Source organism: Porites lutea, chromosome 6 (genome assembly GCF_958299795.1).
Source record: "Porites lutea chromosome 6, jaPorLute2.1, whole genome shotgun sequence".
NCBI classification, from domain to species: Eukaryota; Metazoa; Cnidaria; class Anthozoa; order Scleractinia; family Poritidae; genus Porites; species Porites lutea.
The window spans coordinates 14,381,078-14,396,933 of NC_133206.1; the positions used below are offsets into that span (position 1 = coordinate 14,381,078).

The following is a 15,856-nucleotide window of genomic DNA, read 5'->3' on the forward strand; positions in this document are numbered from 1 at the left end:
CCGGGTTATGTTTAATAAAGCTTTTGCTTCATGCAAAAATGAAATTTCGGCACCCCATGTTTTCACTTGAATTTAAGTAGTTACATAAGCTTAGCTAAACTTTCATTTCCGCAAATCAATAAAACAGCGTTAACGTTGTGCGGCAAACTTTGCCCCTAGAATTTCTATCAGTGCTTTTTCCTTTCTTGTATAAATATTTTAGGTTTTTCAATTGCCTTTAAGATTCAGCATGGAGCACACTGTATTTGTCATCTTTGTTTTGATCCTTGGAATAACTGTTACCACCTTGGGCTCTCCGATGTCAGACGATCATAAAGACGGCGATCCTGAACTATCTCCAAGGCTTAAGGTATACAAAAACGTTTTTTAAGAAGTTAGTTTGCTCGAAATTCCTGTGTGGAAGCTGCATTCTTTTTATTCATCAGAGACCTCTGCCACGGCCTCTGAGCAGTACTGTGGCACAGCTGTGTAGCGGTCTCGTTACCCTTTCAGCAGTTAGTTAAGCTAATTCAATGGTTACTTGTCGTTTTTTGTTTTTGTTTTTTTTTTCAAAATTATAGAATTTTGTTTGATCAGTCTGTATCGCCCATAATGCACCACGAAAAGCATAGTCATTCTTTAACGACAGGAAAAGGGACATTGTTTTTGTTTCGCAAAACAAATAAAAAACGAAAAGTGTGTTTTAACTGTTATTTACCGTTCTCTGAGCCTTCTCCAAATTCCAAAGTTTAGATAAGTGATTCCGCACAATAATTGTTCTAACTGGTCTAGTGTAGCCGGAAACACTGGGAAAGTTAAATTAATTGGTGCTGTTGCCATTTCATTATTTTGTTTTGCATCTGGCTTGTTCATTTAAACTTTCCGCTAATTCTTATTTTTCCACACTGGTCATCCCATTCAGAAGTATCTCAAATAGGCTATTTTTCAAGGCAGGAGAAGGACAACTGGGGAAATTTAACTTAGAAATGACAAAAGAATTAGGTTAAAAACATGTATGTTGACTTTAATTAAAAACCACAAATGTTTCTGTTTGATATAAAGGAAATTGAAGGACAGAGAATGCGTTCAAATCAATCAAAAGTCGCATTGGCAAAGGATGCAGAAAAATCAACAAAAGTCCAGGTAAAGTTATTGTTAGCCGTTCTATTTCTCATTTAATCATACGAGTGATTAACAAAATCGGACGACCGCGTAGCGGGAGTCCGATTTGTTTAATCACAAGTATGATTACAGACCGAATTGGATGACACGAAGTTCTGTTACCAATTAATCATAACTTTAACAAAATTTGTGATATATAGGGCTCTTTTTAAAATCAAAACCAAAGAAATTCCAAGATTTTTTCGCTAGCAATGAAAAAAAAGCCATTTAAGAGCGCGCGTGATGGCGCATACTGTCCAATTACTTATGCATGACGCGTACTGTCCTATTAAACTGTCCTATTAAGGCTGAAATCAGGGCAGTTGAGAACCAATCAGATTTGAGAATTTTGTTATAGTTATGATTACAGACCGAATTGGACTCCACTCAGTCCTGTTACCATTACATACTACTGAGCATATACACACGGGAAAACGCGATACTTATCTTAAACGAAAATTCACGGGTAGCCTGCGAGGCCTGTTAATACTATCGATGCATTGGTACCGGAGAAAGAGAAATTCAAGTTAGTTCCAAGGGAAAATATTTCACCCTTCAATGTCAGCGTCTTTGGTTGTCGCCAGCACTACCACTATGGTATAAAGAGAGATCGTATAAAAAAAATAAACTTTGCTTGAACATATTTATCTCGACAGGAACGAAAAGAGCAAAGGACCAAGCGTCAAGAACCAGGTCAGTAGTTCATGTATGACCCCATGAAATGTCCTGAGACACCAGTGCCGTGTCGGGTCTCTAGGCACAGAAGCAAGTGTCCAAGAACCAACACGTAATATACCTTTCATTTCCTTCTTTATTGTGTAACATAGGTCAGGTGTTCATACGTTAATTAATTATTTATTTATTGAGAAGCAATAACAGACCCATGCAAAGGTCTGCTCCCAAAATACAAAAGAGATCCTCAAAATTTTCTTCAAAATTGTATGGCTTAAGGTGGCTCGATACAGTTTTTTTGAGTAAATACCTCTCACGTTTGAGCGTAAACTACGTCGCCATAAACAAAGATTTGGAAAAATTAACACCACAGTTGTGTTAGATAAAGATGAAACTCTGTTATGATCAGGGTTGCAATGACATCGTAGTTGTCGTGGCAACGAAATGACGCCATCACCTATTTTACTTGCAACAGTATTTCTCGGCACTGGGAACTGTTCTTCCAAAATCGTTTACTGGAGCTTTTTAATACAATAGCCGCCTCGATGTTAGTGAAGTTTAAGGGAAATCTGTAAGAGCGTTATCGAGATATTTTGGGAAGAAGTTTTTATGGTTAGAAATACGGTAAAAAATGGACAATCTTGATGTTCGACTGTTATCTGTACTAAACGAAGCGCTTTTGACATGCAATTTCGCCTCATAGTAATTTCAAGCTTTTTAAAAACGTTTGTGAAAGATCATGGAGATACCTCCAGCCGATTGCTAGAAAGAAGAATTTGATTATTATGTATCGAGGCGCTCTTATAGCGGTAATGTAAACATTTCGGTCTACTTTAACAAATTAGCGAATAATTTTTAAACCGCTCGATAAATTTTTTAGAAAATTTAAGACTCTTGAGATAAACTGTCCTTTTATATGACCTCTTAGTTTCAAGATTATTGATATATTGTAAGGCAGTAAAATAAGGGCTACAATTTGCTAATATTTTGTCGGAAATTTTGTCTTTACAAGTGAGAGTCTCTGATTATTCAGGGGTATTGTCTCAAGGTTTCATTTTCACGTGAACAGCAGTAACTAACAATGCATTTGACATATGCAAAAATGCTAGCTATTGTTGTGCACGAAAATATGAATTTTGGAGACAATACCCCTGAATAATGAGAGGCTATCACTTGCAAACACAAAACTCTTGACAAAATATTATCGAATTCAAGCCCTATTTTACTGCCTTACAGTGTATCAGTAATCTTGAAACTAAGAGGTCATATAAAAGGACGGTTAGTCTCAAGAGTCTTAAATTTTCTAAAAAATTTATCGAGCGGTTTAAAAATTATTCGCTAATTTGTTAAAGTAGACCGAAATGTTTACATTACTGCTAAAAAGAGCGCCTTGATACATACTAATCAAATCCTTCTTTCTAGCAATCGGCTGGAGGTATCTTCATGATCTTTCACACACGTTTTTAAAAAGATTGAAACTACTATGAGGTGAAATTGCATGTCAAAAGCGCTTCGTTTAGTACAGATAACAGTCGAACATCAAGATTGTCCATTTTTTACCGTATTTCTAACCATAAAAACTTCTTCCCAAAATATCTCGATAACGCTCTTACAGATTTCCCTTAAACTTCACGAACATCGACGCGGTTATTGTGGGAAAAAGCTCCAGTAAACGATTTTTGAAGAACAGTTCCCAGTACCTAGAAATACTGTTGCAAGTAAAATAGGTAATGGCGTCATTTCGTTGCTATGACAACTCCGATGTCATTGCAACCCTGATCATAACAAATTTTCATCTCTATCTAATACAACTGTGGTGTCAATTTTTCCAAATCTTTGCTTATGGCGACGTAGCTTACGCTCAAACTTGGGAGGTATTGACCTTGAAAAACTATATCTAGCCACCTTAAGACATCTCGAAGAGTCTTTCGTGTTGGAGCCCAGTATGGACCCAATGGAGGCTGCGAGTTTATATATTATAAATTTGCCGCAAGTGGAAGGTATCTTGAACATATGCCATGCATTTGTAGGGACCGCGGAGCAGGGTTTGGAGTTGTGGGGGGAGGGGGCAATTAATCTGAACCCGTAAGGGTGAGCCTACTAGGGGATACAGGGGCATGTTTCCCCTGTAAAATTTGATTTTAGGAGTCCTGAAACGGCTAGAAAAGCACCTAAAACTATTATACTTAAATAAAAGTAACGCAAGGCCAAATTTTTAACGATCATATCGCTGCTAAAGTCTGTGAAAGTTTTAACCGAGCTGGCGCTCCTTCAACTGGAAAAGGCAAGATAATTAAAAGGTATAATTGTACCAGTCTCACAATATTTAGGCAGTAAAATAAATCCAACTCCATCAATGACTTGTGCCTTGTTCGAAGTTGTTGCGGATTGGCCGCTTCATCTTCTGACAACTGAGTATCTGTCATTATTGGCTCAAACCTACCACACCACGCTGTTGAATATTTTTAAAAGACGTTTTCTGAACGTTCTTCCCTTTTTATCCCTACCAAAGCCTCTCGTCAGGTTTCGATCAGGTTCCTCATTGCGTGTTTCCAACTTGAAGTTTAAAACAGCATTGATAGAAGAAAGAAGATTCAATAACAAAACCTTCGTAACGTCCCAGTGTAACAAAACCAAACATTCAGGCCTCCTGTTGTTCAATAGGTGGTTAGCGCTACTCTCTCCTCCGCAGAGGCGTCTTTGTGTCGTAGGGAGGCTGGGGAGAAAGAAATAGAAAGCGCGCGGGGCACGGTGGGAAGGGGAAAGAGAGAAAAGAGGCTCCCGTCTTTTCCCTCTTCCCATCTCCCCCCCCCCCCCCCCTCCACCCCTCGCACTTTTTATTTTTCGATTATTGCTATTTTTATTGTGATACCCAGCAAGAGCCTCTGCGGAGGAGAGAGTTAGCGCTAATAGAGTTAGCGATAAATCACTATCCAGTGGATAAGTATTAGGGGTGAATCATTTGAGCTATCCGCTAGGTAAAGATTTATCCGAGCGCTATCCACCTTTTGAACTACTGAAGCTGGCGGTAAAACATTGATCCAAAGGCAAATTAATTCTGGAAAGAAACAGAAGTTGTTAACTCCATTATTTTACCGTCAAAAATCCAAGCGTCCTTTCAGCAACAATAAGCCTTATCACGGTTGTCGACGACATCTTTTGAAAAGTGGGCAACGGCGTGAGAAATTACAGTGTTTGTATGAGAATCTAATATCGAATAATTTCCCTAAAACGGCGGTTCTGAAAAAGATATGAAGTGTAAACTAAAGCTTTGACTCCTAACGATTCTACTGAAAAAATGTAAGGGCGTAACATGCAGTTACATTCGCTAGAACCACTTTATAAAATTTTCTATACATTTGTCTGTAAAAATTTCTCTTCCGACTAAAATTTTCCGGGAAAAATTGCAGACACCGTGAATATATGGAAAATCTAAAGCAAGCGTTCTGGAGAAATTGAAGCACAGTAACAGCCCCCAAAATTTGTTAGTAAAATCCTTTCCTGTGTAGCTTTATTTAATTCATATATCTTTTTTCAGAACACCCGTTTTACGGAAATTATTCGACATTAGATTCTTCTACAATCACTAATTTCTCACGCGGTTGCCTACTCGTCAAAATGGCGTCGAAAACCGTGATGAGGCCTGGAAGGAACAAAAAGAAAAAACAATAGTATTGCAAAGTTTACAAACCAGAGACCAGATTCCGGACAGTTATATGTTATCACAGCATGGAATTTTTGTCACTGCAGGCGCAGACGTCCCTCCTGGCGAGACGTCCCTTGCGGCGAGGAGCGAGGAGGGAAGGCTGTATTCGCAGGCTAGCGATTGTGGTGATCGTATAGAAAAAATGCACACCCCTAAACGTTTTTGTTTGGCTCTTTTCACACATAGCTGACATAATCGCAGCGGCTGCACTAACTGTTGGCGTACTTCAAGGGATCTTGGATGGCATCATAGGTGTAGATCGCAAGATAGCCATCGGCATCAAGAATAAAAGCGGATATAGCTGGGGAGCAATTGATATTTACTTGCAACAAGGAGTTACAGATAGGGTCATTCCCCGTAGAGTCGATAATGGTAACTATGAATGTCACGAATTTAGCATGAAAGCGCTTATCGGGGACACTGTTATAATGTCTCCTTTAGGAGACGGGGTGGCCATTTCTACGTAGTCTTCGCCCAATTTGATTAATCACTTTTTGTGCTGGAAGAGAAACAAGTCAGTACGTGCCCCTCCTTCAAATTTTTTTCCATTACTTTAAGTTTTTGTTATGGTTTTAGCTTCTCCCTCTTCTTCTTACTTAGGATTTGAGCGTAACCCATTAAGGTAGCTCAAGCTCGAAATATAAATTTGACCAGAGCGCCGTTGTGTCGAAATATGAGGATTTGTGTGGGAAAACTGATATAGCTTTTTAAGGGGGAAATTCGGCTGTTTGTTTTAGGGGGGACATGGGGCTGATTTGAGAAGGAAAGAAATAAGGGAAGAAAAGGTATACACATAAATGACCAGTTAGTTTGGCATTTGTCTACTAATTATTCTCTTCATATTTTAATTATTAACCTCCCCAAATTCAATTTTCCATTATTTTAAACATTTTCCCCCAAATTTTATTCATCAAAACCATCCAAAAACAGTCGCACATTGAGCCAACGACAACGACCTTATTGAGCCTTTTATTATTCAATGAAGTCTTGTCTAGATTTGGAAGAAAAAGAGCAGAAATAACGAAAAACAATGCTGTTGAGTAGAATTCCCCCTTTACTAAAACTGTAAACCAGTATTGAACAAAAACTTAACCAGGTCTAGTTCTCTTTTTGTTTGCCATTTTGCCTGATGTGTGGTTTATTGGTGGCCTTTGGTCCACTCCGAGTTTTGGTTTATATACCAACCCTTTAAAATTAAAGACCCAAAGGTCAGGGGCACCCAACGAGAATATAGTTCAAAACCACTTAACATAGCATTTTTGAACGTAATTTAGTCTTTAAACTGTAGATATAAACATATTTTTATCCCCTAACAATTTTTCATCTGTTCGGATTTCCTAGGTGAAAATCTAGGGATCCGAAAATTATAGGGATCAAAACTTAACTTTTCGAAAATTTCAGTCAGAAAAAAGGCTCCCGAAAATTCTAGATGACCTTTTTAGGGTAAAAATCCGCTTAAAATGGGCAATTGTAGCATTTTTTACATGTTCGAAAATCCTAGGAGAGGCAGGCAAGCAAGAAATTTTATAACAAATGTTCCGAAACTTCTAGATCTCAAATCGTCTTCCGAACAGATATTTTCCGAAAATTGACGTTGGGTGCCCCTGAAAAGTCGATAAGAATTCACGCAGGACGAAAAGAAACAAAGAACTAAGCGAGGTAGAACCGAGGTAGGTTATTTCACAATGCAACACTTGCCCAAATGTTAACCATATCGGCTTTTCCCCTACAAAACTCCATATTTCGGCTCATATCTCGAGCTTGGGAAAAAACCTCTTCGACAAGTTATGATGTTGTTTTCATGATGTTGATGATAAGTTCATTCAATATCGTAAATGCTCTTGGTTTTTGGCCATCTCAGTTTTAAAAGGAATAACACACAAACTGTGGTTAAAAACATCAGAAATAACAAACGCATTGTGTAACTGACTTTTATAGAGGTCTTTATAATATCGAACTTGACGTTTCGTATCCTTCAACTGACATCTTCAGAATTGACTGTTAAGATGAGTAGTAACTACACTTAAATAAAAAAAAAAACAAAGTAAGATAAGTAACTAATTAACGTGAAGGAAAAAACAAATAAATGTGACAGATGAGAAAATTTCCATGAAATTATGCAAACTAGTTTAAGTAAAGCTTTTCGCTGCTTATATTTTCATTTAGGGCTGGTTTTTAAAATCCCTAATAAGGTTATTTTCCAAAACACGCAAAACACACATCGCATCAAGTCTCTTTTCCCCGACAAAGACAGGCTCAACCGTTCTCAAATGTCCAATGTTGTATATAAAGCTAGTTGTTGGGACTGTCTGAATTTCTACATTAGCAAAACCACACGGAGATTGCATGACCGAAAAACTGAACACTTCAAGGCAATCACCAGTATTAACAGTCATTTATCAGCTATTGCAGAACTCGTCACTTCAACTGTTTACAATTTGAAATGGCACCATTTTGACATTTTAGCAAGAGGAAAATCAAATACCGATTGTAAAATCAAGGAGGCTCTTCTTATTAGGGATTTAATAATATACATGAAAAAATTTCTCGATTGTGATTGGCTACGAGGAATGCAGTTTTTAGGTAACACAGTGCAGAAAAAAGGTAATTGAGTGCAGAAAAGAGTAACAAACGTGACATTCTGATTGGCTAATAAACAAAGGAACTCACTGAGAGCCAATAAAATGCGTGATCTAAATGGCGCAAAATTTGGATCCGCTTCGGACCAGTTTCGAGCAAAAACCGCAATGGTTGGCGATTGCAGCACATTTACTTTTGCGACCGAAACAACTGTAGAGGAGCTGAAAAACTGCTCTAAAAACGAAAACACTGCGAAAAGCATTGGTTTTTGGCTCTCTTTTTGGAAGAATTGGTGCGTAGGTAAGGAAATTACTGATGAAATAGAAAATTATGAGCCGGCTGAGCTTAACACTTTGCCCGAGCATTTCTACGCCGAAGTAAACAATACAAAAAAGGTGAAGATTTATGAACCAGAAAGCCTTAAAGTAATGAAGGCATCGCTTGATAGACACTTAAAGAACAAACGCTGCACCCTGTCCATTGTACGTGACCGAGAATTTAGTTCGTCCAAAGAGGTGTTGGAGGAAAAAGTGAAACAGCTTCGCTTGGTTGGCCGTGGTAAGCGCCCAAACAAAGCTCGGCAAGTATCAGAGGAGGAAGAAGAAATTCTCTGGAAGAGCGGAAAACTCGAGGTAATAACCCAAAATCTTTATTTCAAACACATTGAACAATTCCATGAACTGTTCAGCCCGTTTCTGCAGCTTGCAATCTTTAAAAACATCGAGCAAAATGTTGTTTTGACTGCACGTGCATGTGATGATATTTGCAGCATTTGAACAATTTATTTTTGCACGTAGTTTACGCGGGTTGACTCCCTATTAAAGAGATTTTAGAGCTATCTCGCAATTTTTTCATGAATATTATTAATAAGTAATCACATGATTTTTCTCGTGCAATTTGGAATAAATAAGCACTCGTAAATTTTTTCAAAGACCACAAATTGCACTCGCCCTACGGGCTCGTGCAATTTTGTTAGCCTTTGAAAAAATTTACTCGTGCTTATTTATTCCAAATTGCACTCGAAATCATGTGATTACCTGTACTAAAACCAGCCCTAAATGAAAATATAAGCAGCGAAAAGCTTTACTTATACTAGTTTGCATAATTTCATGCAAATTTTCTCATCTGTCACATTTACTTCTTTTTTCCTTCACGGTAATTAGTTACTTAACTTACTTTGTTTTTTTGATTCAAATTTAATTACTACTCATGTTAACGGTCAATTCTGAAGATGTCAGTTGAAGCATACGAAACGTCAAGTTCGATATTATAAAAGTCAGTTATGCAATGCGTTTGTTATCTCTGATGTTTTTAACAGCAGTTTGTGTGTTATTCCTTTTAAGTTTATTCAAGAGCCATAATGACCATTATGGCTCTTAGTTCATAATTTTACTTTAAAAAATAATGTAAAAAGTAAGGGAGAATGCCCGCAGGGTATAGAGGAGTTAAGTTGATTTTCTTTATGGGTACCTGCAGTTGCCTGCAAACCTCGCTTTAGGTATGTGACTTCCCAAAGGGTAGGATTTTTGCGCCGTTTTGGTTTGAGAACGGGTACACGTAGGGGTCAAACCACCCCCCAAATGTTTCATGAAACCTAATTTTGGTTATTTGCAACATTATTATACTAAACTTGTGGTGTTTGCTCAAATTGATGTCCACTTCAATTTAAGCTGAAGAATTTCTCAAAATGGCACATAGCGGCGTCACAAAGGATGACGTCACAAAAACCAGTAAAGTGAAATTTTTAATTATTATTTAAAGTGTCTCATCTAAAAGTGGGTTAGCCTGGATTTCTTCCGATTACTTCGAGTCGTTATTACTCCCTCAGTAACGTCTGAATCGACCGGCCGTTAATGCCGCCAGTGACGTCAATACTCCTTTGCTTTAATTCATGCAAAAAGTTAAACACGATTTTTAAGTGGCAAACCAAGAAATATCGTTCGGAAATGTCTACATGATACAGAACGGTTGACAGAATTGCTTTCATGCGTTGCGTGAATTTCTCGAACGTTCTCTACGTTTTTGGATTATTCATGAATAATTAATTAGGGCATGTTTATATTTCAGCATGAGTCAGCAGATTTGCATCATTTGCTGAAATTATAAAATATGTCGAAAAGCTACTACTATTCGCCTGTTTGGTATTTTCTAGAACTTTATGTCAAACGGTATACAAGTTCCAAGCGAGTTCTTTTGACGCTCAGGCCACTTAAGGCATGACTATCTAATTAAATATGCATATTTTGATAAAATGCTATTTAGAACGGTTTGCTTCTATCAATTATCCTAAAAATTGAACTGCAAATGTAGCTTAATGGCCTTAGCAATATGAGTGCATTTTAGAGGCCCAAATTTTCGTCACGTGACTGACAATTGAGAATTAACGGTCAAAATATTTACTCTAAAATGAGGAAAGGATAATGAGAGAGCAACAAGTTCTTTTAGGTGCATTTCGGAGACTACTAAAAAAGGTTCGTAAAAATTCGCCTTGTATGTGTGTTTACGTTATATAGGAATTGATAAATAAAAGAAAAAGGGTCACTTGACTTATTAATGAGTTAAATAGCTAATAGGATAAATAACATTTTCAATCGTACAAGGCGAATTTACGATTTACACTGTTTATGTAACATTTTGGTAGTGAAAATTCCTAAGATTAAGATTTGCAACCCTTCCCCGTTTAGGAAAACGTGTTTTGTGACGTCATTGACGAAGCAATATCACGTGTTTTTTTCTTTGAGCCACATGTGTATCTCACTTTTCAGGATTACTGATGGAAGCAAACCGTTCTAAATAGCGTTTAACAAAATATGCATATTTAATTAGATAGTCATGTCTTAAGTGGCCTGAGCGAACTAAGTTTTTTCCCACGAGTCTGGAGTGCTGTGTTTAGTCAAGTGTGACGAAGGTCGATTTTCAAGTTCTCTGTTCACAAGTTGGCGGAAGCCGTAAGATACCTGAAGTTCAAGTGAGTGGTTTGTTATTATTGGGAGAGGCTGTTTAGTTTTCCTTAAGTTCAAGTCAAGTTTGTCGTGGCGGATGCTGTGTTTTAAAGCTCTGTAAAGACTATGTTCCTTTGGTATTAAACTTCCTTGTGTTAATCCGACATCCCTGCGTGCTGATCGTCAGTGAATAATTATCCTCAAAACATTCGAACTCGTAACATTGAGTTTTAGCCAATTCCATGTTCAACGTAATTGACTCCTTACCCATGTCTTACATATCTTTAACCAGTACATGAGACTGCTATGCTGTTTTTGAAGCCAGATGTAAGAAAAATAGAGAATTCTTTTTTCACTGTTTGTTTTGTTAGACTTGTTATTCACCGCTAGTATTTATTGGGTCTAAACGTTTATTCTAAACGTTTAGACCCAAGTCAAATTCAGAAGGATTTGTATGGACTCGTCAGATCATAACTGGGCTAATATCTCAGAGACAATTTGCCCCGAAATGCTAGTTTTTGGCAAGTAGGCCTCTTGGATGTTGCTCTTTTCAGAATATCCTGACAAATCCCTTAATTTCACAAATTACCACCTTACTCTTACCATATTTCATTTCTTACTATTCCTCCGCATTTACAATTAATCAGTTCCACAACCACGATGCCGAAGTGTACGCTCCATAGCGTCTTGTTATACATAATTATGCGAATGTTTAGACAATCAACAAATCAATATCACTGCCCGGTTTTCGGGTAGTAGTGACGTCACTGGACGTCATTAACGGCTGGTCGATTCAGACGTTACTGAGAGAAGGAAACGGCTCGAAGCAATCGGATGAAATTCAGGCTAAAAGTGGGTATCAAGGGGAGTAAAACACTGAAAACTGTTCATCGCTACGATTTTTTGTTCCCGAGTTATGGTTAGTTAAAAACAGATCAGTGTTTCCCCCCCGGAACAATAGTTTTCCAAACTTTTTTTGTAAAAGTAATGTCCTCGGTATTTTTTTCTCAGTTTTTTTTCTAGCTGAGCTGGTGTTTTGGTAAAAAAGACTTCTTACTGTCCCTAAAAGCGTATGGTTTTAATTTTTCCATTTTTGCCTCCAGGACAATAATATGGCAAAGTAATTATTGGTCACGTGACCTTTTACTACGTCACAAATCTGCTTTTATGGTTCCAGGAATAACAGAAAATCTTTTTTATAATTTTTTTTCCCTTCTTCTTCTACATTTAATACAACCAATGTGCAATGTCCGAATTGCACTACTATTAAGACAAAAAGCCAGTCTAATTTAGGTTTATCACCGAAGGACTTCAAAATGTCATATCTCATCCAGTATTTGTCGTATGTGCATACTGCTTTCGGTTTTCAACTTCTCTTGACGCGCTCTGTCTTAAACAGTTGAGAAATCAAAACAATTCCAAACTTTAAGTTTCATAAAAATTTGACGTCAAAAATTTTGACGTCATATAGTAACACGTTCTACAAACAAGTCTTTTAAAATGATTGGCATGTTGTCTTATATCAACCTACCAAGTTTCGCAAGCAGACGATCAACATCAACAAAGTTATTAAAAATCTCACCAAAAACCCAATTTTAGATGAAACACTTGGGGAGGTGGTTTGGCCCCTACGTGGTATAGATTTTGCCCATTTTGGTCTGCATTCGGTTATGGTTTACGAAGGAACTACGGTTGTGTATCAACGTGCTTGTCGTTTCAATTCCATATAAATAAGAAAGGAAGTGTAATATGCGAATTCGAAACGCATTTTAAGAAATCTTTTTGTTGCGGTTTTAATCTGAGCAATGATGACATAATTTCTTGTTTTATGTAAACATGTAATGTTGCGTTTTGTGACCACCTCCAGGTCTGAAAACGGGTATGGATTTTGGAGGCCAGGTTTGAAAACGGGTGTGGAAAATGACATTTTTTGGTCTGAAATAGGGTCAGGATTTGGAGAACCGGTCGGCGCACTGCACCAAGAACTCATAGAAGTACCCCCCGGGAACCAAACCTCTAATTTGAGTGGACCTAAATTAAGCTAAGATCCGCTGTTGTGTCAGAAGTCGAACTTTGGACGCGTAGGACCAATCAGCTGAATCACACCAAAAAGCAATCTTAAATTAAAATTTTTCCGAACGAGCCTAAATCATATTGTCATACAATTGTTTAATCAGTTACTGTAGTTTAGTTCGTCGCATGTGAAGATGGACGTTTGTCCCGGAGACGATCTTCAGACGTTCTATCCGTCTGAAGCAGACGTACGGATAGAACGTGTTGGACGATCCAAAGTTATCAAGAGACAAACTTAACTGAGCCCGACGTCGAACTTTTTATGAACTTAACTCACTAAGTTTGTTTCGTCTCATGAAAAGTTTGACGTTTGGCCTAGGCCCAGTACGAAAAGTTTCTCTTCATTTGTGATGCTACACGGGACGATTCCCCCCCCCCCTTGACGTCGGTTTTTAGGGCAACACAGCGTGGCAATGTTGGAGCAATGTTGTAACCATTCGAAACAATGTTGCAAAATTGTCGTTGCGAGTCGTCTCGTGTAACATCACCTTAAAGATCTTGCATTGAGCATTGAAACTACCAATTGAGCGAGGCCACGAGGTTATATATTTAAACGTTAAGACGTTAGAGAAGTGATAGATGTGTTCAATCGGCGCTCCTCTGGACTCTAAGGTTAGCCATTTTCCTGGCTGCCAACAGAGCTGCCAACTTGTTGGCGTGGATTTGAACAATGGGGAAAAGAGAACAAAAAAATTAGTCTGTAGTACAGTTTGAACTGAATCTGACTCAGCTTTTTCTTGCTTGTGTCTTCGAACTCGTTTCTAGATAAAGCACTGCTTTTCAAAGCACGAAGACAAAAGAACTTCTTTCCAGGTGGAGTATTTGGAGTAATGACGTACTGTATAATCGACAAAACGCTGGCTATCATGTTTTATGTTCCTCATGTTCAAGCTTTTGACAGAAATTGGTGGAATGTTAAGCTTTACAGTGGATATAAAAGGAGCAACTCTCAAATGCTTTACGAAATGTATGAAGATGATAGACCTTTCGAGGGTGATGCCAACTGGCACTATAAAGACCTGGGCCTGGGATCAGAGCTTAGAGCAGCTGGTGCCATGGCTTCCTCTGGTGCAGCTCATCTTATGATTGAAATAAAAAAAAACGTCCCAAATCCCCTCGGATGGCGTGTGGGAAAGAGAAAATGAACAAAAATTCGCGGCAAGCAGCACCGAAAAAGACTTTAAACATTAAGTCATGTATTCCCTTTATTACAATAACGAGTGTTTGTTTTTCTTTAATAAACTGAGATAATCTTAAGTCTAGAGGCCTGGCCAATTTGTATAAACTCCTCTAAAAATATCCTCAGAGTTGTCCTTAAATTTTAAATGCCAAGTTTTGCTTTATGTCAATGATTTTAGTGGGCCTGTTAATGGAAATAGCGAGAACGTTATTCCATGGATCCTACCTATTTGTGGCTTTACGAATCTGTCCTAAATGGTCGACAACGATTTAAAGCTAAAAAGGCCGGGATTTTCCGAGTCAGGGCCAATTAGTAAGTTCAGCATAGCATGAGCATGCCAGTTGCTATGAAAATGCGGTCTATATACTTCTCTATAAAAACCTTAACTTTTATTTATCCTTTCACCCTGCAATTGTTCATTAAATATTTCCTAAAATGTGTGCCAACACAAGGGTATTATAAATTTAAGGTTTCCAAAGAGTGGTATATATAATGCACCGATAATTTTCAAAACTTTGGGCGTCTACAACAATGAAAGGATTCGTGTGGGTGTCTCTACAAAGTTTTCGGCTTTTGGGCAACATCAGACACTCATAAGCATATTGAACAGCAACTAACTACTTCTCATGACCTGTTTTAGGAAAAAAGAAACTGGCTCTAGCTATCTTTAAATCGTAGCACGTAAATCGTTTAGGACAGATTGGTATAGCACAGACGAACAACTGACTCTCAAGTTGCAAATATTACATATTTAGCTTATTACCAGCAGTTTCTATTATTTTGCCATAAGTCAGTAAAGCCGTTTTGAAAAAATGTCTAATGTTTAATCTGACAGAACGAGAAGTTGATTAGTTACTTTGAATTGTATCCAAACTGCTCTAGCCTTTTTTAGATTTTTCGTTTGCGTGTGTGTGTGTGTGTACGTGCGTGCGTGCGTGCGTGCGTGTGTGTGTTTTTGTTTGTCACGATATGGAGCCTATAGCTCCGTATACCACTGTTAGGCAAAAAAAAAGGGAAGGACGGAAGGACCAGTTGAAAACCCTCCATTTTCGTACACTTTTCAAAATAAAAACCTCGAGTTTTTATCCGAGACGTGTTAGCAAGGACTAACTTTTCTTACATTATTTTTTACGATTTTAACTTATTTGTTGAATTGTTAACCTTGATACAAAATAATGCCATCAGTCGACTGGGATTATTTGGACTATACTTAAGTTTGACCAAACATCGTTAGTTACTTTCTATCTACGGTAACTTCATTATAACGTTGTATGCTGCACCGCATTATCTTGGCCTATGTTCTTAATATCTTCTTAAGTTTTTTCCATTTTCAACGGCTTGAACGTTCTTTTGCTGTTCTAGTTCTAGTGGTCATTTCGCATCGTGTTTTCCACGTTTGTCTTTGAAATTAACGCAGTATCTTTTTTTTAACGTAGAGAATGTGTGCAAAAATCCGTTGAAAACTAATGGTTCTTATTTGACATTAACCGTCGTTAGTGTTGGAGTTCAGTGTGTGAGCATTAATTCAGCTGATCAGAATAAAAGCATACATTCATCCTTTTA

General features: G+C 37.8%; 1 protein-coding gene across 1 annotated transcript; it reads left to right on the forward strand.

Annotated features, from left to right (window-relative positions):
- The first annotated feature begins 229 nt into the window (after positions 1–229).
- Positions 230–14,258, forward strand: LOC140941911 (DELTA-actitoxin-Afr1c-like). The gene is made up of 5 exons (XM_073390916.1): positions 230–349; positions 1,042–1,122; positions 1,797–1,833; positions 5,705–5,890; positions 13,879–14,258. The coding sequence occupies exons 1-5, from the start codon at positions 230–232 to the stop codon at positions 14,256–14,258; spliced, it is 804 nt and encodes a 267-aa protein (XP_073247017.1).
- The last annotated feature ends 1,598 nt before the right edge of the window (positions 14,259–15,856 follow it).